The 24,600-nt window shown below is 45.8% G+C and overlaps 3 protein-coding genes across 13 annotated transcripts; 1 reads left to right on the top strand and 2 right to left on the bottom strand.

Moving 5' to 3' along the window:
* Positions 1-252: 252 nt before the first annotated feature.
* Positions 253-15,288, bottom strand: BAG6 (BAG cochaperone 6). Of its 6 annotated transcripts, none has more exons than XM_069073285.1 (26): positions 15,043-15,288; positions 13,826-13,943; positions 11,941-12,058; positions 11,457-11,656; positions 11,135-11,188; positions 10,347-10,421; positions 9,389-9,591; positions 8,818-8,947; positions 7,449-7,646; positions 6,741-6,993; positions 6,184-6,261; positions 5,973-6,080; positions 5,718-5,830; positions 5,490-5,574; positions 4,429-4,709; positions 3,683-3,977; positions 3,201-3,370; positions 2,858-2,911; positions 2,496-2,598; positions 2,292-2,416; positions 1,977-2,123; positions 1,778-1,834; positions 1,528-1,671; positions 1,308-1,415; positions 790-936; positions 253-448 (listed from the first exon to the last, which is right to left on the bottom strand). In XM_069073285.1, the coding sequence occupies exons 2-26, from the start codon at positions 13,931-13,933 to the stop codon at positions 353-355; spliced, it is 3,450 nt and encodes a 1,149-aa protein (XP_068929386.1). In that variant the 5' UTR covers positions 13,934-13,943; positions 15,043-15,288; the 3' UTR covers positions 253-352. The 6 variants fall into 6 exon arrangements, with proteins under 6 accessions (XP_068929386.1, XP_068929384.1, XP_068929388.1 ...); XM_069073283.1 differs by lacking the exon at positions 15,043-15,288 and adding an exon at positions 14,568-14,702; XM_069073287.1 differs by lacking the exon at positions 15,043-15,288 and adding an exon at positions 14,325-14,561.
* APOM (apolipoprotein M) lies at positions 14,609-20,282 on the top strand. 6 transcript variants are annotated; one of them, XM_069073317.1, is made up of 7 exons: positions 14,873-15,008; positions 17,122-17,214; positions 18,684-18,838; positions 19,260-19,333; positions 19,440-19,538; positions 19,786-19,884; positions 20,192-20,282. In XM_069073317.1, exons 3-7 carry the CDS (start codon positions 18,738-18,740, stop codon positions 20,215-20,217), a joined length of 399 nt encoding a protein of 132 aa, XP_068929418.1. In that variant the 5' UTR covers positions 14,873-15,008; positions 17,122-17,214; positions 18,684-18,737; the 3' UTR covers positions 20,218-20,282. The 6 variants fall into 6 exon arrangements, with proteins under 6 accessions (XP_068929417.1, XP_068929416.1, XP_068929418.1 ...); XM_069073318.1 differs by having other exon boundaries at positions 14,885-15,008; positions 17,057-17,214; XM_069073316.1 differs by lacking the exons at positions 14,873-15,008; positions 17,122-17,214 and adding an exon at positions 14,609-14,733.
* Positions 20,283-20,799: 517 nt separating this feature from the next.
* CUNH6orf47 (chromosome unknown C6orf47 homolog) lies at positions 20,800-22,839 on the bottom strand. Its single transcript, XM_069073302.1, has one exon. The coding sequence runs from the start codon at positions 21,927-21,929 to the stop codon at positions 21,027-21,029; it is 903 nt and encodes a 300-aa protein (XP_068929403.1). The 5' UTR covers positions 21,930-22,839; the 3' UTR covers positions 20,800-21,026.
* Between the last annotated feature and the right edge of the window lie 1,761 nt (positions 22,840-24,600).

A 24,600-nucleotide genomic window follows, 5' to 3' on the forward strand; every position in this document is an offset into this window, starting at 1 on the left:
AAAAAATTATGTCCAGTTTGTTTAGAGAATGAATGTGAGGGTATATTCCTCCTGAATGGCCATCAGAAGGAAAAGAAATTGCAGAGTCAATTCATCCTGCTTCCTTCACCTCCAACTCCCAGCCCCCCTTGGAACAAGTTCACTAATTAGCTGGGCCATTGTGGGAGGGGGGACAACAGGTGGAAATCGTAGTTCAGACCCTCACCAGTGATGAGTGAGAGGAGGCAATCTGTAGAGAGAAAAACAGCCAAAGCCAGGAAAATCCGACTTTATTTCTTAAATACTGTGAATAGGAAGGGGAAGAGAGAGGTCCCTGGGAGAAGATGGTAAGGGATGGCCATCAAGCAAGAATCTAGGGGTCGTCAGCAAAGGCCCTGTGGGCATTGGGGAAGCGCTGGGGGCTGTAGTTGGGGTCATCCTGAAGTCGTTTTTGGATGTCAGAACGGAGCTGAGGAAAAAGAACAAATGGGTTGAGAACAGAGTAAAGGGCCTCTTAGCAGATGCCAACGCCCCTTCCCTTAAACGTGTGTTCCACTAGGCTGGTGACTCAGAAGGCAAATCTTAATCCATCTTCCCCATGCAGATTGTATAATGATGGTGATCCAGTTCATCCCAGCTAATCTTCCCCCTTGCTGACTTGATCTAAGGGTCTCTTCCACTTGAATCCACCCTTTTTTAAAAATGAGCCCACCTATCCTGGACTATTCCATTTCACCTCTAGGAAAGGGAAGGAATGGCCCTTAGAAACTTTCCACTAAAGGACTGCTACTCTGTTTTGAGAGGGTGCACCTGCTGCCTGTAGCTCTCCTGAACCTCTGGTGCCTCCAGGTCATGACTCAGGCTCTCCGAGCTAGTCAGAGGTCGAGCTCCAGCTGCCTTGGCTGCCCTGCTCACAGCCTCTGAAAGAAGCAGCTGAGGACCCTCGCCCTGCATCGTCTAAGGGGAGAAGAACGGCTTTCAGCAATCAGACCAGCTCTCCACCCCACAACAAACTTAACTCCTAAGTTTCCATACTGGCAGAGAAAAGGAAATGTTACTGAATACATTTGGAAGGGGAGAATGCCATGCTAGCAGATTGCCTGGCACCAAGTAGGTGCTCAAATGCTTATCTGAATTGTATTGATTTAAGATCACATCTGCATTCACCAGAAAGTGGGAAGTGGAAGGGAGATCAGGATTGGGAGGCTTATACATCCTATTAAAGGGAAATAGGCAAGCAAAGGAATTGGCTTCATCACTCCCATAGAGGAGTAGAATGTCTAAGGGACTTTGATAGCATCTCCCCCTCAAGGGAAAAAGAGCCAAACCTTGCGTCTCTTGGCGGGCATGCCGCTGAGGTAGGCATCACTCAGGGGAGGCTGTGGTTTCACCTTTCTCTGGCTCTGGATATCCTGCTGGATAATTGGAACCCATTCCTGGGGAAGAGTCAGGGAATTATGGACTGTTTTATTCCATCCCATCCACAATAGTTTACTGCTTCAAACACCACCCACCCCTTGCCCTCCCAAAGCCGCTCCACACACTCACTGGAGGAACAGCAGCGGCCCAGGGCTCTGTTTCAGCTGTAGCTCCATCCTGCTCCTCCTGAGAGGTACCCTCAGGAGCAGGAGGTGGTCCCCGAGACATAGCCTCCTCTGCAGTGGTGCCAGGGGCTGGGGAGGCATTCTCCCGCTGGGAGAAAGAGGAAGATAGAAGAGTGCCCATGTATCACATCTCTGAGCTTTCCTATTCCCCCACTGGTAGATACCCAATTCCCAAAAGAACTCTTCCCCAATACCTGGGGTTCAGGAGTTCTTTCTGCTCCTTGGATTTCCATTGGTTCCTCAAGAACTGGCTGTGAAAATTGGTAGAAAGGAAGAGAGAGGTGATGGCTCTCCTTAAAGGCTTTTCACCCCAGTAGAACCAAACCTGTTACCTTGTCCCCACTATGTGCCAACAGTGTTGGGGACCCAAACCTAAGAACCCACTGCCCTCACCTGGGAGGGATCACCAGTTCTTCTAACATATCTCAGGACAGCATCAGGCCCTACAGGCATGTGCTCTAGCACAACTTGCAGCCGAAGTCCCATCATGGTAGTCAGCCAACTCACCAGGGATGGGTTTACCCCTCCAGACATCCGGCGCTGGTAAAAATAAATGAAAATTATTAGTTGTCCCTGCCAACTCCAATACGTCTACCCAGCCTCCTTAACAATTGGGCCTTGAGGATAGTGGAGAAATGTGTATGATCGGAGAGTCCCTGGGAAAGGTAGGAGACTAGATGAAGGGGCCTAGAAAGAGTTATGTCTTACAATTCTGCCATTGATGACATCAGTGAGTGCGCTCTGCTGTCCCCCCAGACAATGCAGGTTCAGGGCCAGACACTCAAACAACCCCTGGTTACACAGCTCCAGCAGTCGTGCCCCAAACCCACCATCTGTAAGGGAAAGGAGAGGAGTTGCTCTTCACCATACCGAATTCCCAATGCCTGACTTCCACAAATTTCCGGCCCTTACCTGTGCAGTGCAGTACATGGGAAGCAATGCCATTGAATTGCTCCTGGAGAAACTCCAGATTTGTCCTGGTGATGTCCACCCCTGGCTGTACTTGCACAGAGGCCTGAGAAACAAAAGGCAAACAAAAAGTGAGGAGACAAGGTACCCACAACCCTAACAGTGACAGTGACTAAAATAAGACTGGCTAATCCTGGATCTTGAAGAGGGGAATCTACTCCATACCACACCCTAACACTGTACCTTGTGAGTATGGGAGAGGAGGAAGGGAGAGATTTTTTTGTGAGACACCATTGCCTCAGGTCCCTCCAAAAGCCAGAAAGAGAGGCAGTGGCTGAGTGTTGGGAGTCCATGTTTCTACTCACAAAGCTCTCTCGAACATACTCCTCCAATCCTGTGATCAGTGTATGGGTTGCCATCTGTGGGAGAGACCAAGACAAAAATCAGGAACTAGCCTCTGGAGAATGCTCCCTTCCTACCATGCTCAGCCAGCAATTCTGGGGGCAGGGATAGAGGGCCCTCAGCTAGACATTATGGCAAGTCATAGGAACAGATTACAGATTTAAAGTTGGAAGGGGCCTAAGAGCGCATCAAGTTCAACCTGTTCATCTTACAGTTAAGAATACTAACGCCCACAAAAGTTACATGACTTGCACAGGTTCCTGCAGAACTAGGACTGAGCCATTTGCGAAAGGAAGCTCCCCTCACCCGGATGTTGTGGGGTGTGGGTTCACGGCCTCCCAGGTAGTGCTGATGAAAGAAGCCCCGAAGCTGGGGCTGGAGTCGCTGGAGTGGCTGGAAGTGCCCATGGAGAAGCATTACTACGTCTACCATGGAGAAGTTCTGGCACAGGAGGGAGAGCAATGCCCCAAAGAACCCTGGAAATATTAGGAAGAGAAACAAATGGAAAATAGCTACCAAGTGCCCCACACAGTTGCACCAACCTAGGAAAATAACTGGCTTGAAGAGTTTATATGCTCATACCTTCTACTCTATACACTTCCTACCACACATACTTCCTTAATTCTTTGGCTCATTTTGGGGTCTTCTTTCCTAGCCTTCACACTGAGGCGGACCAGTAAGCCCTTCCCCCCTGGAACATGACATCCAGCTCCCTATCAAGGGGACCCAATCCCATCCTTAAGTTTCTTCTCCCTCAAGGTTTCCCCTTGTTCCCTCACCCCCCTTACCAAGGGCTCCATCTGCCCCAGGTTCAAAAATGTTGCTGGAGCCACTAAGACGCTGGATAAAGGCTGCAATGCTCTCACTGCTCCCTGCTCTTGCTCCAAGAGAGCCTAGCAGGGAACTCAGCACACCCTGTACCACTGAAGTGAAGAACTCAGGAGGCAAGCTCTCAGGGCCCACTCCCCCTTGGCCTCGTGCCCCCATCCCTGCTGGAGGAGACCCAGGTGGTGGAGGTGCCTGTTCTGGAGCAGGAGGAGGTGGTGGAGGTGGAGGGGGTGGTGGTGGAGCAGTCTGTGTTGCCTGTAAAAAAGCACAGGAATCAGTGACAACAAGTGAAAACCAAATGAATCATGAAATAGAGAGAACAGATTAAATAAGCTAAAGAATGTATCTTGAGATCCCACCTCTGGGAGAGGGGTAAAGATGATGCAACAGACTGGAGAGATTGTGCCAATGGCAGAAAGGAAGAGAATGAATTAAGTTAAATCTCGGACTATGGACCAGGTTTTATTAACGTCCTAAAGCTAAACAACCCAAGTATATCTTATACTCTCCCCATTCCCACAAAATGCTAGGTTGTAAGTACTTGATAATTATTTGTTGACTAACTGGTATACTAACAGGAAGAATTAAGAATCAGATACTTTCCTTTACTCCCTTCAATGCCCCATGGGAGAGATCGCAGTGCTCACACTTCCAGCAGTAGGGACAGTGACTGTAAGATAGGCCTATCAGCAACGTCACCACTCACCTGAAGAAAATCTGTCATGCCCTGGAGGAAGGCAGGGACACCTGGCATGGCCACAGTGATGGTGGGAGAGCCTACACTGGCCCCTCCAACTCCTGGCCCTCCAGGCCCCAACAGATTCCCCAGAAGCTGAGAGAACTGAAGCTCAGTGGGAGGAGGCGGTGGTGGGGCCTGAGCAGGTCCTCCTGGGGCTGGCCCAGCAGTGGTGGCTGTGTTGGTGGTACCAGCACTTGCAGAGGCTGTAGCTGGGGCAGGCGGAGGGGCCAGGCCTGAGGACCCCTGAGCTATTAAAAGTAGAAGGGAGGAATTAGGGAGAAACAATCAGTATGGAGAGGACTAGGTGTCACCAACCCAAAAGAAAGGGGCCCAAGGAACTAGGGAAGGCAGAGGAAAGGGAAACTGTAGAGAGATAGGAAGATGATGACAAATGGTAAAAAGAAAGAGAACTTGGAGAAGTCAAAAAGAGAAATGGAGAAGTCTGGTGGAAATTTGGATGTGGGGGCAATGTTAGGAAGGGGGCTGAGATTGGAGATGAAAGACAATAATGGTACAGTAGAAAGAGCACTGAACTAGGATTCAGGAGACTAGTATTCTAGTCTTCACCTTAGACAAATAATTTCTCTCTGGGTCTCAGATCCTCATCTGTAAATGGAAAGGACTGGCTAAATCCTTGCAGCAAAATTTTTTAAAAACTTGCTATAATTTTGTATTAATTTTAAAGCCACAAGCATGCCTTTTAAAGAATGTAAATCATAATTCATTCAGACACATAAAAATTATGTATGATTTTCTCCATAAATTTATCTGTCATAGAAATAGGGAAACAATTAAAACATTTAATCTTTTTAAAAAATTGTGACTTTTAAAATAAAGAAAAAAAAAGGTTCTTTTTTAAGCCCCCTAGACTTTCACATCTTAAGTTCGACCGAAAAAAAATAAGTAGGATGGTTTAGGAAGAAGCAAGAGATTAGAGAGGCAAAGAAAGACTTTTAGAGGGAGAGAAGGGTTAAGAACTATTGTTCTCTTTTTGGAGGAGTCAAGTAATAGCGTGAGAAAGATCTTACCCACAAGCACAGGCTGCATGAGAAGCTGTCCTACCAGTCCGCTCACCATCTGAGCCAGAGATGCATTTGGCCCCAAACCTGGACCCTGAAAAAAGAACAGGAGGAAGGTTTGGGTCCTACCCACCTACACCCAAGATTTTTCTACCTTACTCCAATACCACCCCCCTCTTCAAAACTCCATCATATTTCAGTACCCATCTCCACCCACTTCCCTTCTACCTCACTCACCACAACTCCAGGGGCAGGTGGTCCACCAGGGTGGGGGGGCCGAGCCTGGGGAGGGGTAGGCCGAGCAATCACCACCCTTGTAGGAGCTGATGGAAAGCCTGGAACTTGCTGTCCTGGGGGGTATATATGGGAGAAAACAAAAAACTGAGGCCCTATTCCTCCCAATTCCCACCGTCCTGAAATGACTCAAACCTAATAACTGACTACTCTCTACCTTCTTTCCTAAACCTTCTCCCCTCCAGTGGGACTGGTTACCTGTAGCTGCAGAGGCAGCAGCTGCTGCCATGGCCTGCTGAGTGATTTGGTGAGCAACAGCTTGCATGAACTCAGGGGGCAGGGAGGGCAACTGAATATGAGTGGAACCTAGAAAGGAAGGGGACAAATTGAACACTAATCACCATACTCCTTTAGTCTTCTAACTCTAATCCTATTTCCTTCCCCCTCCCAGAAATTCCCTCATTCTTACCCAGGGCCTGGCCATGACCAGGAGGGCCTGAAGGACCAGTTGGGGCACTGGGAACACTACCTGTCTGTGAACCAGAATCTGGAATAAAAAAAGGAAACATTAAATCAAACACAGAGACAGGGTAAGGGATTTACTATCTCTCCTCCAAAGGTCTTTCTGTTTTCCGTTTCTTAGTCTCTAGCTCCAATCAGACAAACTTTGCATTTGTTGTCCTATGCTAAGATATCCTCAGCCCCCTCCCCAACTCTATAGCAAACTTTGGTAATGAAATTCCTGTATCACCAGTCTTTTGACTGAAAAGACCTTATGTGTTCAATCCCCTACATAAAAACACATCACATGTTTACCAAGAGTTGAAAGATCCCAAAGTTTATAACAGAAAAGTTCATGGTAGAGCCAGGATCAGCCAGAATCAATGATTCCTGCCTCCTAGTTCAAGGATCTGCTACACCCTCCCTTCCATTGTTAAACTCAACTCATTCCCTCTTCCTGCTGCAAATAACCCTGACTCTTATCTGCTTTGTCCTCTCCCCAAATCATGGATTCTTTCAGCTCACCCTGGATGTTCATGTGCATCATGACGACAGGTTCCACACTCTGGTGGGAAATCCTGATAACTCTGGGATGGCCAGGCCCAGGGGGTGGGGCTGGGCCTGCAGGAGGAGCCCCCTCAGCTGTAGGTTCCCCTGTAGTAGGGGAAGGTGCAGGAGGGGAAGTCTGCCCAGGAGCAGAGGGCGGTGCCTCTGAGCTAGGGTTTGGGGGTGGCCTGGTCCCATTCCCAGTCATGGTCACAGTCGTCCCCACATTGATCTAGTTGTGAAAAACGAACAAAGAAAAACAAGACAAATTGGAGCCACAAACATAACTCCTCATCGTGTTCTTCTCTTGCTTTTTTAACAGCTGTCTGGTTCTCACTTTTTTTTTTTGCTTTTTTGGAGGGGAAAGGGCAGGGCAATTGGGGTTAAGTGACTTGCTCAAGGTCACACAGCTAGTAAGTGTTAACAAGTGCCTGAGGCCAGATTTTAACTCAGGTCCTCCCGACTCCAGAGCCAGTGCTCTACTCACTGTGCCACCTAGCCTCCCGCACCTCTCTTGCTCCATTCCAATGTTCGCTACTCATTTCTCTGTTCAGAGCTTTTCTCAGTCTTACTACCCCTCCTCTGACTCACTCAGCAATGAATCTCAATAAACACCACTAACTCCCATACCACAGAACCCCACAGATCACTCCTTGGTGTATACTACTAGACTCCTGTTGCACTGACCTGAATGGGGATGGCAGCCTGCTGTAGCACCATGGGAGCTGTGTAATGAGACATCGGCCGGACAACATGCAGGTGTCGAGGAGGGGCACACGCCAAATTGCAGCGCAGGTCAGACAATGCCACAAAGGTATTACCCAGCAGCCGCAAGCTCTCCCCAACCAAATTGATCACTCGCTGATCCTCTTCACGCCCCTCGGTCTAAAACCATTCCCCCAGACCCAGAAGCACGGAGAAAAGAAAAGAAAAAGTAAGAAAACTGGTTGCAACTACCACATCTTCTTGAAATGGTATCACCTCCTACAGACAAAAAGCCAAGTGTACCCTTTGACCCAGTAATTACATTGTTGGGAATATGTCTGATAGTTTTTTTAAGTTTTTTGTTCATAGATTTTCATAGCAGTATTATACATACAGTAATTTCTGAACACTGAAGTGATCTAAAAATCTTACAATAGCGGAACAGTTAAATTAAGGCAGGTTAATATCATAGAACGTTACAAAGGCATTACAATTGATAAGCAACACAAAGAAATCTGGAAAGATTTTTATAAAGTAATGTAAAATTACTGCATTATTTAGTTAACACTTATATTTCATTATTGCAAAAAACCATAACCAAAAGAATGGAATATACACTAATTACAATCACATGAAGTATCTAAGAATAAGTGGACAAAGAATCCCAATGGTGACTTAAAGGAAAAAAACTAGAAAAAAGTAATGATACATTAAGCACTGAAATTAATGAAAATATAGCTAGTTATTAAGCAAGTACAGTTGTTAGCACTGATGTTTAATAGCATTAGATTTCTAATAAAACATTTTTTATAAATAAGAAGAGCTATAAGGACAATTCCATGTTATAGGAAGAGAAAAAAAGAAAAGCAAGAATGTATCTCTACCTTTATTAAAGAGCTTTGTTCAGAGATAATTATGTATAAACTAGATTTCTGCAAATTTAGCTGCAGTAAAAGGAGTTAACTATTGGAAGGAATCTTTATGGTGATTTCTTTTGAAATCACTAGCCAGTAAATTATCTTTTAAATCCATGTTCTCATATTCGAATTTCATGTAAGAGTTTGTTTAAAGCAAAGTATACCTATACCAGTCACTAGGGTAGGGAAACAGGGATGGAGAATAGAGTAAAAAAAATGTTCAGAGTACTGTATGTATGCTAAGGACGATTATTTGGACTATTTCAATGTCATGTGGAAAAGGTTTGTTTGAACCATTCTAATTCTATACTGCTATGAAGGGGAAAACATTAAACACACTATGTGATATCCACCTTGGGTAGGCTGGTAGATTTCAAAACCAGTCCTACCTTTAAGTCAAGGGATAAGGAAAGAGACATAAAAAAAATGCTCACATTATTATTGTAATCTGTGGTGGCAGCAGATCCCAATATTTCATGGTATCGCTGTAGAAAGGGCTGGAGTCGGTTCTCTACCCTCTGTAGCTCCTGAAGCACTTCAACATACTCCAAAGGGGATGGATGGCTGTAGGAGATGATAGCAGTTCATTAAGGCTTTCAGAGGTTTCCTAGGCCCCACTGTGCATGCCCTTTCTCTCCCTTACCCATTCCTTTAAGCTAAAGGAATGTTATTGCTCCTTAGTTTTTTCTATCAGAAGAACTTGAAACAGAACTTTCCTTCCCAGCCAAAAACTAGGGGAAGATAAGACTTTATGGGAACAGAGTAACTTCGGAGTCCTCCTAGCCCAAGAAGCCAACACTTTCACTGAGCTAATAACATTCCTACTTCTTAGGTTCATATTTATATACCTTTTTATTTACCTATCCTGCCTAAAAAGAATCTTTGTCTATTAGACAAAGTCCAGATCCTAACCAATCTTCCTGTCAACAATGCCTTGCTCCAACTCACTTACTTCCCTCCTCCTCTCTTCTAATCTTACTTCCCCTGCCCTTCAGAATCACTCACTTGGGAGCCGGGGCTGGGCCAGGAGGAGAGGACTCAGGGCTCCGAGGCTGGGTGCTTTCCTCTGGGTCTCCTGCTTCCATAGGTTCTCGTGAAGAAGCTTCACCCTCTGATGGTTCAGGAGTCTCTGAGCTTAAGGACGATGATTCTGAAGCAGAAGGTGGTGGTGGTTGTTGCTGCTGATGCTGCCCTCCATTGGCTCGGCCCTGAAGGTTAAGAGGGAGGAAGGTTACTGAGGGGAAATTGAATCAGAAATAAAAGGTTATAAAATTTGAAATACAAAAAGCTGAATTTCATTATGTAAGTTCTCTGAACATTATCAGCAGAAAGTAAGGAAGAAGACAGAGAGTTATTTTCCAACTCCAAGGAGGACAAAGCCCAAGATAATTAACTGGTTAATGCTGTCATAGGATCAAGTCAAGTGAGACCAAATAAAAAATCTTCCAGTAAGCACTGTTCACTATTTTTTTTCTTTTTGGAGGGGGGAAGGCAGGGCAAATGGGGTTAAGTGACTTGCCCAAGGTCACATGGCTAGTTAAGTGTCTGAGGCTGGATTTAAACTCAGATCCTCCTAACTCCAGGGCTGGTGCTCTATTCACTGCGCCACCTAGCTGCCCCAAGCACTGTTTTTAAAGCACTAGAATGAGGGACCTTAAAAAAGACCGGAACATTTGTCCACTTACAAGGGAAAAGACTTTTAAAACGGTAAAGATTCTTCTTTGTGTGAAAGGATATCAGGAAATAGCTTCCTGATTTCACAGACATGACTCAGTTAGAATATGAATGAATAAGACAACTTCTCCAAATCCCTGTCTTCTCCCCCAAAATCTCAGAAGAAAATAGAGAAAACTGAAGTGGAAATAAGGATGGAGACACAGAAACTTAATATGGCCAAAACACCAGTCAAATTCTGAGGAGCAGCAGCCCAAGAATAAATCTGCATCAACCTCTCCCCATATACCTCCAAACGGGATAGCACAGCCTGTATATCTCTCAGCATGTGCTGGGCCATAACCAGTCGAACACGAGGCTCACTCTGGAAATAAAAAATCAAGCACAGAAAGAGCAAATGGTCAAAACATGGGTGAAGACATTAGCCCCATAATCCTACCCAAACCAGACCTTTGCTTTCTCACAAAATCTGTAGTTGGAAGGAACCTCAGAGGCAGGATAGGTTCAACCCATACCTGAAAAAGAATCCACTCTAAACATACCCATCATCTGGTCATCCAGCCTTTCCTCAAAGACCTGCAGTGAAAGGGAACTCACTGCCTTCCAAGGCAGCCCATTCCATATTTGGATCAGAATCTAATTGTTGGTTAGGTTTTCTTAATATTAAGTCTAAATCTGCCTCTTTGCAACTTCAACCCACTGCTTCTAGTTCTACCCTCTGAGGCTAAGCAGAAAAAGTCTCATCCCTCTTCTACGTGACAGCCCTTCAAATATTTGAAGACAACAAACAACCTCCCTATGTTTTTTCTTCTCTAGGCTAGACATCCCCAATTCCTTCAACCAATCTTCATATGACATGATGTTGAGGCCCTTCACCATCCTGGTTGCCCTGCTCTGGATGCTTTCAGCTTATCAATGTCTTCCCTGAAACATGGCACCCAGGACACAACATAATAGACGATGTCTCTGCACTGAGTAGATAATTACACTGTACACACTGTACATTGTGTACAAATCCCCATCTCAAGTTCATTCCCTCCCAAATACCCTGCCCTGATGTTCCCAGCCCCTGGATACCTGGATTGGCGCCTGTTCCATGTTTATATGAACATCCACAGCAGAGCCGTCGCTCTGGGGGGAGGGGTGGAGGGGAGGGAAGGGGCAAGGAGGGGGAAGAGAGGATGCTGTGACAACTGAGCTCTAGGAGAACTCAGGTATCCATGCCCCCACCCCCAACTCTCTCCCTCCAGCCTTACTACCCAAGAAAGAGACAGGTTATCAGGCCCTCCAGATTCCCACCTTCCAACCCAAAGACCTAAGTATCTGGCCTTTCAATGTTTCCCACTCAGCCATTTCCATCAACCCCCCACCAAAGACACAGCTTTGCCCTTCAACTTACAGGGAGATTGAAGGTCCCAACCATGACATAACTGTTAGCATTCCTGTCATGGACAGGTGCACCGGGACCTCGAGGACCAGATGGGGGCCCCCCACCATGAGTGGCTGAGGGAGATCCTGCCCCCGAGGCAACCCCAGAGGATGGAGGTTGGGCCTGTGGGGGGGCCCGCTCCACTAGGTGGATCACCTTTCCCCCAACATCTGTAGTAAAGGAGAAAAGGGAAGAGAGAAATGAGGGAAGAGTCAGCTAAATACCTCAACCCTACCCAGAAAATAACCCTTTTTCTTTTTTTTTTTTTTTATGAGCAATTGGGGTTAAGTAACTTCCTCAAGGTTACACGGCCAGGTGTTTCTGGGTGGGTGCTAAGTGTTGGAGCCCGGATTCGATCCCCAGATCTTCCCGACACTGGAGCCAGTGCTCTTTACTCGCTGTGCTACCTGGCCCCCCAATAACCCTTTTTCTAAAGCCTCATCTAGCCCCTCACTGTATTCCTGTAGCTTCTTCTCATCCTGCAGAACTCGGCCCTGATATATGAGTCGTTGTTTCTCAGAAGGGATGCTGACCGAGACAGCAATATGCTCCTTAAATTCCTTCACTGTCATCTGCAGAAATGAAAAGGAACAGGAAGAAAGGTCAGAGAATATCTAATGCAGAACATCAGGCAATTAGTGGGGATGTGAGTCACAGAACAGTTATAGAAATTGTTGCCCATTTTATTGTATTTATGAAGTATCCACTGCCTGCAAAGTTCTATGCTAAGAAATACTTCATAGAAAACAGCAATTTTAAAAATTGCAATTTATTTGTTTTGACATCCTTTCTTTTTAAATTTTGAATTACAAGTTCTTTCTTTCCCTCCCTCCCACATCCACTGAGAAGGCAAGCAATATGGTATCAATTACACGTGTGAAATCACAGCAATGGTTTTAAATGGAAATTAGATGGCAGGGCAGGAGAGAATTAGGATACAAGAACAAACTCCCATTAAGCTCTACATTTTCTCCCTTCTCTGGTTCTATATCTGGACTTACAGGTAGGGAGGTCCCTGTTATAGGTATGATTAGTAAGTGAATATTTTGTGAGGGAATGGGAACTGTAATCAGGCAGAGGGCCCCAGACTTCGTTCAGTTTATCAGATTAGATTAGTGACATGCCCAAATAAATGGGATTTTTGAATATCTATATATAAGTACATACATACACGCATAAACGTATATATATATATATAAATAAAAATATTCTTTCTTATACTGTTGTATTTATATAAAGTTAAAAATAATAGTAACAAACATTTATATAACATTTCAGTTTTGCAAAAGCAAACAACACAGTAAGATAGGTATTACAAAGTTATCATCTTATTTCACCCATCAGGAAACCTAGGTTTAGATATGTTCAGTGATTTTATCTAAGTTCATTTAGCTAGTATCAGAGCCAGGAATCAAACCCACATCTTTCCTAACTCCAAATATACCATTATTTCCAAAATACTGATTGACTAGACCAAACCTATGGTGTGTCTTAACCTAGTATTTTGTCCCTGTTCCAGATACCGGGGGATGATTTGAAATGATGAATGGTTTTTCTCCATGAGATTTCAAAATCTGGGAACATCCCCAAACAATCCTACTTCTAAGTTCTTCAATTTCATCCATGTTGTACTTTCTCTACTGATATGTATCACAACTACTCTAATACTTAACATTTTAATAAAGTACTGTAACAAATCTATTGTCTATAAGCCAACCATGTGATGATCAACCTCTTTTGAGTAGGGTATTTCTCAAATTTCCAATATTTAATACGCTGTTGGATCCACAATCAAAGCTTTTCCAGTTTGGTGGGACCCAGAAGCCTTGTAGTTTTGTTGGCCTTGCCTTAGAGAGCCAAACTATGATGAGCCAGCAATGTTAAGAAAGAAACATCCCTAATTACCCTCATACTTTCTCCAGTCTGCTTGTGGTTTCTCCTAGTGTGCCCTGCCCCCACCCCCACAGGTTCCATATCCTTTCTCATTACAGCTGGAGGCTCTTCAAGGACAAGAAATACAAACTCCTTTTGACTCTAAGATTCTCCTAAGAGTGCACTTACATATATGAAATAGAGGCGGAGAGACTGCTGTTAAGAAATGTATCTCCCTATGACCTAAACAATAATTAGAACACTTTCATGAGATGTTTCTTTATCTACAAAATGAAGAGAACTAGATGATTTCTAAACTACCTTCCAGTTCTAAAATACACCAACTGACGTTTGATATGAATAATACATGCAAATAGAAAACAGAAAATCTGGGGTCCTTGCCTCAGGATGGCTAAAGGAAAGCCTCTTACAGAATTTCCCCAAACCTATGAACCCTTGGTTCTCACCTCAGCCCCCACAGTGAAGGTTCGAGTCTGGGAGTCCAAGGTCTTCACCAGGACCTCTAAGCTGGCTGGTTCCTCCATAGCACTGCTGCTACTGTCACTGGGTTCCATGACCAACACACTAAAGAAAGGAGAAAGAAAGATTAAGTCGTTATCACAGGGCCTAGACAAGTTCCTACATCCCAACTGCTAATCCAACCCCCACTCCAACTCTAAGCACACACACACCCAGTTTCTAATCCTGGGTGAGGGGGAGAGAAAAAACAGGAGCAGAAACTCAAACAAGGGAAAAGATCTGAAATAACGCCTATAACATCAAAGCAGCATCTGTCAAGATAGGAATCAAGACCCAAAGGTTCACATGAATGAAAAAGAGGATTTGGGGGAGGGGGAAGGGTGCAGGGTAAAGGCCTTAATAAGGTTGGGATAAACCCCTTCTGTCAAGAAGGTGAGAAGGAACCAGGGAAGCATGCGCCACGCACGCGCACCATGCCACGCCCACCGCGATAGGGAACCCTCAAGCCTGCTTCTGTCACGACAGATCGGAAAATCGGGACAATGACGGAAGGAAAAGGGAGGCCCCGGTCTAGCTGGATGTCACTCCTCCCCTCGGCGGCACAGCAAGAACTACGCACAAATACAAACACACACACATACACGTATGTACACACATATACATACACACTAACTGGTACGTACACACACACACACACACACACACACACACACACACACATACACACACCTGCCCCGCGGCTCCGCCCCCGGACTCCCGGCGGCAACGCCACTTCCGGTCCTGCCCCCAAGTTTCCGCTTACGAACACTTCCTGTTCCCCGATAGAAACGGGAGGGGGGGGGTGTCGCGAGACGGCACTTCCGGTTCCCCACTCCCCTAGACTTCTTTCTCTGGGGTACGACGAGGAAAGGGGAGGCCCCGGGTACCGGGGAGCCCCTAAGAGGAAAAGAGTCGGGCCCGGCCTATGTGGGAGGGAGCCCACCACCCAGAGAAGCCACCGTCGCCGCCTCCCGGGGGACCTTACTGCGCTTGCGCAAACCACTGCGCCTGCGTACATGATTGAGGACCCGCCCTGCTGATTGGCTTTACCAGCCTACCGTGCGCGCCTGCGCCATAGCGCGAGGAGGGTGAGGAGGTCGTGTAGCGGATGACTACTGCAAATGCCTGAAAGTAATTTTCCTGCTGGCGCTTTCCGCCTACTTACCTCGCAGAAGGCCTGTTCTTTAGTGAACGGAACGAGTGTGCCTTTGGCACGGGGGTTGCTACTCCAGTGTCTGAGGAAATTAAGGGTTGGCAGCGTCTATGGCACGGCAATATTTTAGTTACCTAAAATAAACCTATTCCCACCCCTCCTTAGATAACCTTCCAACCAGGCGGTTAGGGTTGGTGAAAGTTGGGGCTGCCCACCATGTTGATTCAGAAGGCACAAGCCAGCGGCCATATTTCTTTTGGGCAACGCAAAGCTTTTTCAGGGTGGAATTAACGCGTGGGTGGGCGGGTTTGCCCCACCCTCACCCCTTCCTAAGTGTCACGAGGGTAGTAAAGCCATTCGTTGATATCTCTTCTGAGGGCCTATCTGCTTTAAATTGAGGGGGTGGGAAAGAGGAAAGGAAGCCACCATATTTTTTGAGGGCGGAGGTTGCTGCCATTTTGTTCTTGGTTTAAGGATCGTGGGGGAAGGGAAATGGACGGTGGTAACAGCTATCGGGAGAAACCAGAGATCGGGAATGAGGGAACCAGAGGGAGTCTGGATTGTAGAGGGAGGTGACAAATCTAGAGAGTAGTGTTAGGAGGTTAAGAATGACTTTTGGAGGTCCCCCTGGAGCTAGGAGTGTCACCTTTTCAGAATTGTAAGGCACTTAAGAGGCATCTTATTCTAACTCATACGTCAACAAAAGCTTCTCAAAAAATCCCCAACTAAAGGGTCATCAAGACTGCTTTGAAGACCTGGATGAGAGAGAGTTACTACTCTTTAACATCCCATTCAGCTTTTAGATAGCTTTCAAAATGATTTTTCTTACCTGGGACCTTCAAATGTGCCAGACAAAAATCGATTTACCCAGTGCCATTTCATTAATTGCCTACTTAAACCCAACCAATTAGATCTCGGATCAAGTCCCCCTTTTTTTCCCCTATGTAAGATTTATTATAAGCTGCATTAAAAGAGAGGGGCGGCTAGGTGGTGCAGTGAATAGAGCACTGGCCCTGGAATCAGGAGGACCTATGTTCAAATCCGACCTCAGATGCTTAACACAAAAACTAGCCATGTTACCTTGGGCAAGTGACTTAACTGCAATTGCCCTCCAAAGCCTCACATTCTGAAAAATAGTTTTGTGATACTCAGCCCTATTCAGATAACATCTTGGAGCGCTGTGTTCACTTTCAGATACCACATTTTAGAAAGGACTGCCACGAACTGGGAGGCATCCAGGGTGGGACAACTAGGATGGCAACAAACTTGGAGGAATTTTACATATACATATATACACACATATACACATTGGTTGTTCAGTCACGTCCAACTCTTGGTGACCCCATTTGGGGTTTTCTTGGCAAAATTATGTGTGGAGTGGTTTGCTGTTTCCTTCTCCAGCTCATTTTACAGATAAGGAAACTGAGGCTTTTGCAGTGATTAAGTAACTTGATCAGGGTCACACAATTAAGTGTCCAAGGCCAAATTTGAACTGAGTTCTTTCTGACTCAAGGCCTGGGCCATCTAGTTGCCCTTAATATACACACATAAACACACATATACAAATATATACATAACTGGTTGAAGGAATAGATTTTTTAGCTGGAAAATAGAAGGCTTAAGGAAAGGATATAACTCTTCAAGTATCTGAACAGTTATTATCTGTTAATTATACTATTTTTCTGTGGCCCCAGCTGGCAGAACTTGGAGATATGGACTGGGTTTCTTCCTATTGAAGCCTGCCACAAGTGGAAGGGGGTGCTGCTGCCTCTTTAGGTGGTGGGTTTCCCCTCACTGGAGTTATTCAAACAAACACCAGGTGACCAGGAGTAGGGTATGATGTAGAATGGATTCTTTTAAAGGTATAGTTATATACCTTGGGGGAAGGAGGGGAGCAGTGGGTTATATGTTCCCTGCTGAATAGGGTTCCAACTCAGATTTTATAAGTTTGTCCTAAAATTTATCTTGAATCCTTGTTTCCCACTGCTGTTTAACCCTTGTATGCATTTCTTTTTGAACATTTAAGCTTCAAAAAATGGAGTTACTTGTTTCCCAAACTTTCCCATCTCCTAATCCTATTCATCCTCTAAGGCCATCTTCAAGTGACATCTCCTTCAAAGTAGTGGTAGCCTTCTCTTTCTGCTCCTTCTCATCCACCAACTGATCCTGCTATTTTGCAGTGAGGTACATTTTGTTTGCACCTCTCAAATACTTTTGCTCTTCGTGCTATATTTACTTATGTTTTGTTCAATATGAGATTGTGAATTTAATGAGGATAGATAGCAGAAGGTAATTTGGTTTAATGGAAAGAGTATTAGACTTTTTTTTACAACATGAATAATGTGAAAATATGTTTAATATGAATGTATATGTAGAACCTGTATCAGATTGCAGTCAGTCTTGGGGTGGGGGAAGGGGTAGGAAGGGGAAAATTTTGGAACTCAAAATCTTATGGAAGTGAATGTTGAAAACTAAAAACAAAATAAACTGAAAATTTTTTTAAAGATTAAAGAAAAAGAAAGTATTGAACTTAGGGTCAGAGGATTTGGATTGATTGCCAACTCTGCCGCTTAGGAGCAGTGTGACCTTGAATAAATCACTCCCTTTCAGTACCTGTTTACTTATTTGTTAAAAATGCAGTGTTTGAACAAGGTGACTTGTTAGGTTTCTCTGAAATCTAATATATATCTTTTTCTGTGCCTAGCACAATGTTCTATATATAAAAGGTACTTAATAATTACTTCTTAAGGTAGTGGTTTTGCTGGAGTATTTGTCTCCTTAATTAGATAATAAGCTCTTTGAGGACAGGGCTTCTATCTATCTATCTGTCTCTACCCCTCACCAGACATGATGCTATGAATATGGCATACAACAAATACTGGTAGTGAATGAATGAGTCAACCTCCAGTTAGAAGGTTACATCCTTCCCATCCCCCAGCCAGGCCTAAGCTCCCAGCTATGCTGCTGGTGTATAATTTGAGGAGGGGGAGGACAGCCCAGAACACTGTCAACAACCCAGAGTTGGGTTGGAAAGCAAGAGTAGAGTTACTCATTAGCAGATCCAGGGGGTCAAGGGTTGAGGAAAGGGGGCCAGAGGCTGCAGTGGACAGAACTCCCAGAGAGTGGTTTCAGGCAGCTGCCACCCTCGCACTATAGTCTCTGAGGATGTTCTACCAGATTTGGGCAACTTTCCTCCACATCAGCGGGATTCTCTATGACTCCATTTACCTGTGTTCCAAGCCTAATCAATTAAATCCTCTGGGAGTAAATGAAAAAGAGGTATGGGGGCAGGGAAGAGGGTAGGGGAAAGACAATGGGAGGGCTTTGGTAGTCTGTAGAAGGGATTTTGAGGGACTGAAGGTGGGGAACCTGGGGGATATCTGGAGGTACAAGATGATGTGGGGACAGTGATGAGAAGGAAAGGAGCTAGAAAAAATTACCCAGACCATTAGAGTAGTAAGCCCAAAGGACTTGACAAATGAAAAAACCTTATTAAGAGGGAGAGACCTGGGGCAAGTGAAATGGAAGATTACCCCTAGTTCCAGAAACAATGGTGGATCAGGTTGAGGGAAGGGTAATGCCAACCTGAAGCTATCTGCAAAAGGAGAGTTTGTGATTGATTCCATCCCCTCCTTCCTGTCTTGCTCATGCAGTTCCCTGGACCCTACCTGGGTCAATGGTACTTCATTGCGGGTGCAGCTCCTACGATGGAGCAGCTGAAGATCTTTGTCACAGTAGACAACATTCTCTTCAACATGGCTGCTAGCAATGTTCCCCAAATTCTCCAACTACGGGCCACCATCAAAAAGTAAGTTGTGGGGAAGGGTACCTTATCAGGTCCCTTTCTCTCCATTTATTATTTCAAGCCAGAAATTCCCAAAGTCAGAATCTAAGATTAAGTTTCTAATTGGGCCATTCTCAGCTGCTAAATGCAATGACCTTTCCCCATTAGATAATTGGTATTCCATTAAGGGCCCTGATTATTCAGCCACCTAGTATCTTGCCTCTCTTGGTTAGCTAACTCTAGTCTCTAAGTCTCTTTATCTCTGGTTAGTATCCTGATTAATAAATACAAAATCTTTCTGCCAGCCCAGTTGTCTTCCCTCAAAGAAAATGAGCTCTTTACTGAATAGGTTAGATTAAATAGAAGGCAGGAGAGGACTGGTAAAAGGGTTTATCTGTTTGTGTGGAGGAAGGGTCATTCATTCCTCCATCTTCAAACTTCTCAGGAAAAATGGGGACTGTGAACCCCGAGAATGGACTTACCATATGACTGAAGGGAGCACAGATCTCAGGACTGAAGGTTGGTTACCCATTCTCCATATCTTTCCTTTGTGTTCTCCAACTGCCTACCCAGTTCTTCCCCTATCCATTCCCACTCCAATCTTTGCCCTCCCCCCACTCAACAGGTCGCCCTGATATGAAGACTGAACTCTTCTCCAGCTCTTGCCCAGATGGGATAATACTGAGAGAGACAGGACATGGTTACCAGCGCTTCCTCTTCTACAGTGAGTATCCATGTAAAGTAGGAGGTAGAAATTCTAAAAGAAGGTGATAGATGCTTTACTGTCCCACACTCATACCTAGAAAGAGCATGGTGACAATCATGAGAGGGGAGTGGTACTCTGGAGGTCTATGATATCATTCCCAGAAGTCTGGGAACTGGGAGCAAGGAGGTGGGAGTGTTTTCTTTCTTTGGGGGGGGGGGGCAGTTGGGTGGGAAATAACAGTATCAGTCTGTCCTTTCCTTTCCAGACCGATCCCCACAACCCCCTGAAGAATGTGTGAATGAATTTCGGTCCCTGACCTATTGCTTGAACTCAAAAGCCTTCCTGCAGACCCCCAGGGAGAAAGGTGAGAAGACCTCTGAGATATCAACAAAGAGGAGTGGATTCTTCAAAGAGAAAGAGATGGGATTTAGAAAAAGGATCTTGGCCAAGGGAATTCTGTGGCCATTTTGGCCCGGGGATGGGGGGGAGCAGGTCAAGGTAGGCCTCAGCCTCCTAGAAGGGATCATTTCAGAGATCTTAGTGAATAGGAGGTGGTGCCTCAATTTTTTTTGAGGAGGGGGCCACATCCCTCCAGATTTTCCTCACTTTTTTCCTTTATCTTTCTCTCATTCTCTCTCCCTCTTCTACTACTCTCTTTCTCTTCCCTTCAGAGGCCTGTAAGTTGTCCAGTGACTGACCTGTGCTCTCTAGTGAGCTGGAGACTTCTTGCTGCCTTCAAGAACAATAAAGATGATTTTCTGACCTTTGTCTTTCCTGGAGCTAGTCCATAGGCACCAGCTTTACTCTCCTTCCCTACCCTTTTAGCCCCCTGCCCATTCTTTCCTGAAGATAATTCACTGTCCCCAGACCCCAACTTTGGCTTCATCATCGATAGGAAGAAGACTGGAAGCAGTGTTAACTTCCCTTTTGTAGTGGTATATTTAGGAGATTAGTGCAACAGTGATTGCTCAGTGATCAAGCCTTCAAACACTGTAGATAGGTGTGGGTGTATACATAGGCCTCTGCTGTAGCATCCCAAGCCTTCTGCTGCGTTTCCTGGAGCGGTATGATTCTCCTTTGAATCTTAACTGGATCTCCAGTTCCAATCACATCTTCTCTCCTCAACCCATGCTTCTCTGATCCATCGGCTTTATAGATGACACCCCTTCCCTTTATCCATTTATGGTTTGGATCCTAGTATCCAGTAGATCCTAGATCCAGAGAACTGTTCTGTTACTAGAGTGCTTAATCCTGGGGGGATTACAAGGGGTGGAAGGAGTTCCTTTTTATTTTTTTTTAATTGAGAGATAGAGGAATAACACTAAAAAAAAAACTTGACAATAGCTGGTGAATTAAAGGGTAACTCCCCCTTACTTTTGAGTGTCCAAGCCCTGTTGCAAGGGAAGGCGGTCTCTATGGGCCACTTTCCCCACCCTAAGGATCTCTCTCCCCCATCCCTGAAGTCCTGGGGTTCCTCAACCCTAAGCCAGTGCTGCAATACCAAGGTCACAGGCCCTCCCTTCCTTTAATCTCATCTTTCTCCTTTCTATCTCTTCCTTTTCCCCCCTCCCATTTGTATTCCTCTTCCTCCACTGACACCTGGGTGCCCTCCCGGAGACTGACAGCCAGTACCAGGGCCTGCAGAAGGCCAAAGAGGCAGGCAAAGTGGAATGGGTGTGCAGTGAGCAGGGTAAGGGCCATGTGAAGTCCATGGAGGGTAATGAGGAAGGAGAGAAGCCCGTGCAGCCAAAGCCCCAAAGGCCCCCGAAGACCTAAGGCATCTAAGACCAGGCGAAGGGGCTTGGAACATAGCCCCAGCAGAGCTGAAGCCAGCAGTTCCAGCAAGTGCAGGGTCAGATTGGTGGAGATCTGGAGCCACTCCTCAGAACCCCCCAAAAGCTGTGGATGGGCCCCCAACCCTCTATTTGTTTCCCCCTGAAGCCAGCCCAGCAGCCTCTGGTGCCGTCCTATTTTCTCCACAGAAGCCTCAGGGTTGGAGGGGTTTGTTCCCCATTTAAGAGGTACCCCTTGTCCTTTAGAATCTTCTGAGTGTGGGGCGTTGCCTTCCACTGTGGAGATCACTCCCCTAGCATCCAGTTTCCTGGACTCCTGAAAGCTGGGTACATCCATGCTCAGTTTGGGGGAGTTCCTTCTGTCCCCCAGTTGCTCAGTATCTCCATAATTGGCAGAGTCCCTGCTCCATTCAGGGGGGGTCCCCCTATCCACTTGTCTCCTGGAGTCCCCAGTCTTAGGCTGGCCCCTGTCTCCCATGGTCTCTGGAGCACTGTCCCAGTCACTCCCTGAGCTTTCAGGAGAGCTATCCTCCCTTACAGGGCCAGGCTCAGGCAGGGGATCTTTTCGGCGGCCCCAGGAACGGGGCAGCCAGCCACCAAGACGACGAAGAAACATAATTTGGGTGATGGACGAGGGGAACCCCCTAGACTTCTAGGATCTCCTCCGGGTGTTCCTCTGGCGGTCAGGCAGGAGGTTGGGAGAGGCTCCCCAGATGCCAGGTTTTGTTCCAGCTCCAGGGAAGGGTTCCTGTTTGGTCCTAGGGAGTTCTGCAATGACTCCCAATTTTCGATCAAGTCCAGTTCCCTCCTCTTAGGATCTGAGGGGACACTTTTCACTCCCAAGAATGTTACTGGTGATTCCAGGGTAGGGACTGGGGAAGCTATGGACCTCCAAATTCATTAATGCCCCAAGATTCCAAGAATGCCTTGGGGTATAATAAAGCCTTGCACTCCCACAAAAGTCTTCCTGCTGTGTTTAGGATTCTGGGCCCTATAAAGTGGCACCCCAAGTTTCAACTCACCAATGCCACAGCCCAAGATGCCACTGGAAAGTGGGCGATGGTGCTCCCGGGAGATGAGGCCCTTCAAAGTGTTCCAGGATCCACAGGTTCCTCTGTATCTGGAGCAGAGGAGCTGTATGCCTTGTAATCTTCAATGCTGAAAGGCAGGTCTGGAAATAGAAAAAGGGTGGTGTGGTCCACCCTCCTGAAAAACTCTTCTCTGGATTCAAGTTTCCCCCGCACGCTTTGGATTTGGGAGGTCTCAAAATCCCAGAATCTGTCCAGGCCAATCCCTGGGTCAGCAGCCGCGCCGGGTCTTCGGCCAAGGTCAGGGGATGTTGTGTTGGGTGTCCGAGGGTCTGGTGACAGCGAGCGAGACCCCTCCCCCAAAAGAGGCAGCGGGAGCGGCCCAGACGCCGGGCGCAGCGTCCCCTCCAGGATTCCCGGCTTGGGAGTTTGGACCTCTGCCGGAGGACAGAGCCGAACAGCAGACTCCGGAAGCAGCTGTGGCCCAGAGGGGGAGGGGAGAGCGGAGAGCGAGGGGCGGGTCCTCCAAAGAGGAGGGCGGGGCCGGGGCAGACAGACAGACAGCTTGGCTGGCCCCAGCGTCCCGCCTCTCCCTACACTACCCTGATTCTCCCAGTCCGCCAGCCTGTCTGTCTTTCATTGACTTGTCTGGCTCATCATCTGTGTCGTTTCTGCAGCTGTGTCTGGGTTCTGGGTCTCTGTATTTCTCTGCTCTAGTGCATGCACCTCTCAACCCCCCACCCCAGTCTCCTATTCACCATCACAACTACCCTGCACCATTACCCGCCTGGTAATCTCAGTGGCTCAGTCCTAGCTCTATCACTCAGCTGTGATAGGAAGCACCCAAGGAAGAACAGACAGAGGGCCAGAATGAGTCCAGCCCAGATTCAGAATGGAATCTGGGGCAGGTTCATTTAGAGCAGAGGTTCTCAGGTCCGTGGAGATCTCAGGAAGTTCTTGTATTTTTTTTAATATATTGATAATTTTTAATATAATTTAATTTCCCCTGTAATCTTATGTATTTTATTTTATGCGTTTAAAAATATTACTCTGAATAAGTACATAGGCTTCAAAGAAAAAAATGTTAAAAACCCTTCAAGAGGAACTTCAGCATGATCCTTACTTAGCTCTCTCCTTTTCCCCAGAGGCCTTCATAATCTCTTCTCATCTCCAACTCTTATCACACATTGTGCACTGTGCGACTCATCTACACACAATTATCTCTCCATTCTCTTGGTCCTCACATTATCTATATTCATTCCATCCCGCCCAACCTTGAGTCCTTCGAATTCTGATGCTATCATCTCTCGCTCCCACCTGTTTCTCATCGCCCATCCCAATGTATCCCTTCCCCATTCCAAGTCCAGTTTATTATTCTCCTCTCAATCACTAAAATCCTGGTCTCTACTGGAACTCTTTATCTGTCTCAGCAGGAAGTGGCTTCTGCCACAATTCATGCTAGTTTTCCTGTCCTCTGAATTCTTCATATTCATTATATCTTACAGTGCAATAGCAATTCATTATATTCAAGTACCTCAATTTGTCTAGCTGTTCCAAGATCACTGAGCCCCTGCTTTGTTTCTAGTTCTCCACTACCACAAAAGGGTATTTATGAATTTTTTTGGTATACAGAAACTTTTTGTTCATTTTAAAATTCCAAACTTAATGAAAATAAATTATTTTATTTTAAAAGTAGAAGAGAGAGGGATGTATATAAAACCATAAATTACTTACAGTTGGCTTTTTTGTTAAAGTCTAGCACATTTTATGAGCTCACTCTCCCAATTCCCACTCACAGTGGTGTTTTACTTATTTCCTCAGGGTCCAAGAGGTAACACTGTCACCCCTAATGATAACTAGGGGTCTCCTAATACTGTTGCTTACAAGGCTCCATCACTTGTGCTTCTCAATGATTACCAGACAAGATTTAATTAGCTTTTTAAAAGGGGTATTTACTAAGTTGGTATAGTAAGAAAAGTTGGTATAAAAGTTTGTATAAAACCAATCCCCCCCCCCAAAAGTCTGAGACACATTCTCCCACAAGTACATTTAACAGAGTCCAGAGGGTGAGTGGGCATAAATGTAAAGTCAGTGGCAAATTGTGCAAGTAGAAAACACATGGTAAAAGGGTAAACTCACAGCTCCAGAGTATTAGAAATCCTTTTCTTTCTCCATGGAACCCTCATGAAGTTCCCCAAAGGCATAGATCTCTGCTGGGGCTCTGAAGGTATACTTTGTAGAATCCATAGCTGTACTTAA

This window comes from Petaurus breviceps, unplaced genomic scaffold (assembly GCF_028583685.1).
Source record: "Petaurus breviceps papuanus isolate PSGF00001 unplaced genomic scaffold, PetGlider_PUasm1.0 90865, whole genome shotgun sequence".
NCBI lineage: Eukaryota > Metazoa > Chordata > Mammalia > Diprotodontia > Petauridae > Petaurus > Petaurus breviceps.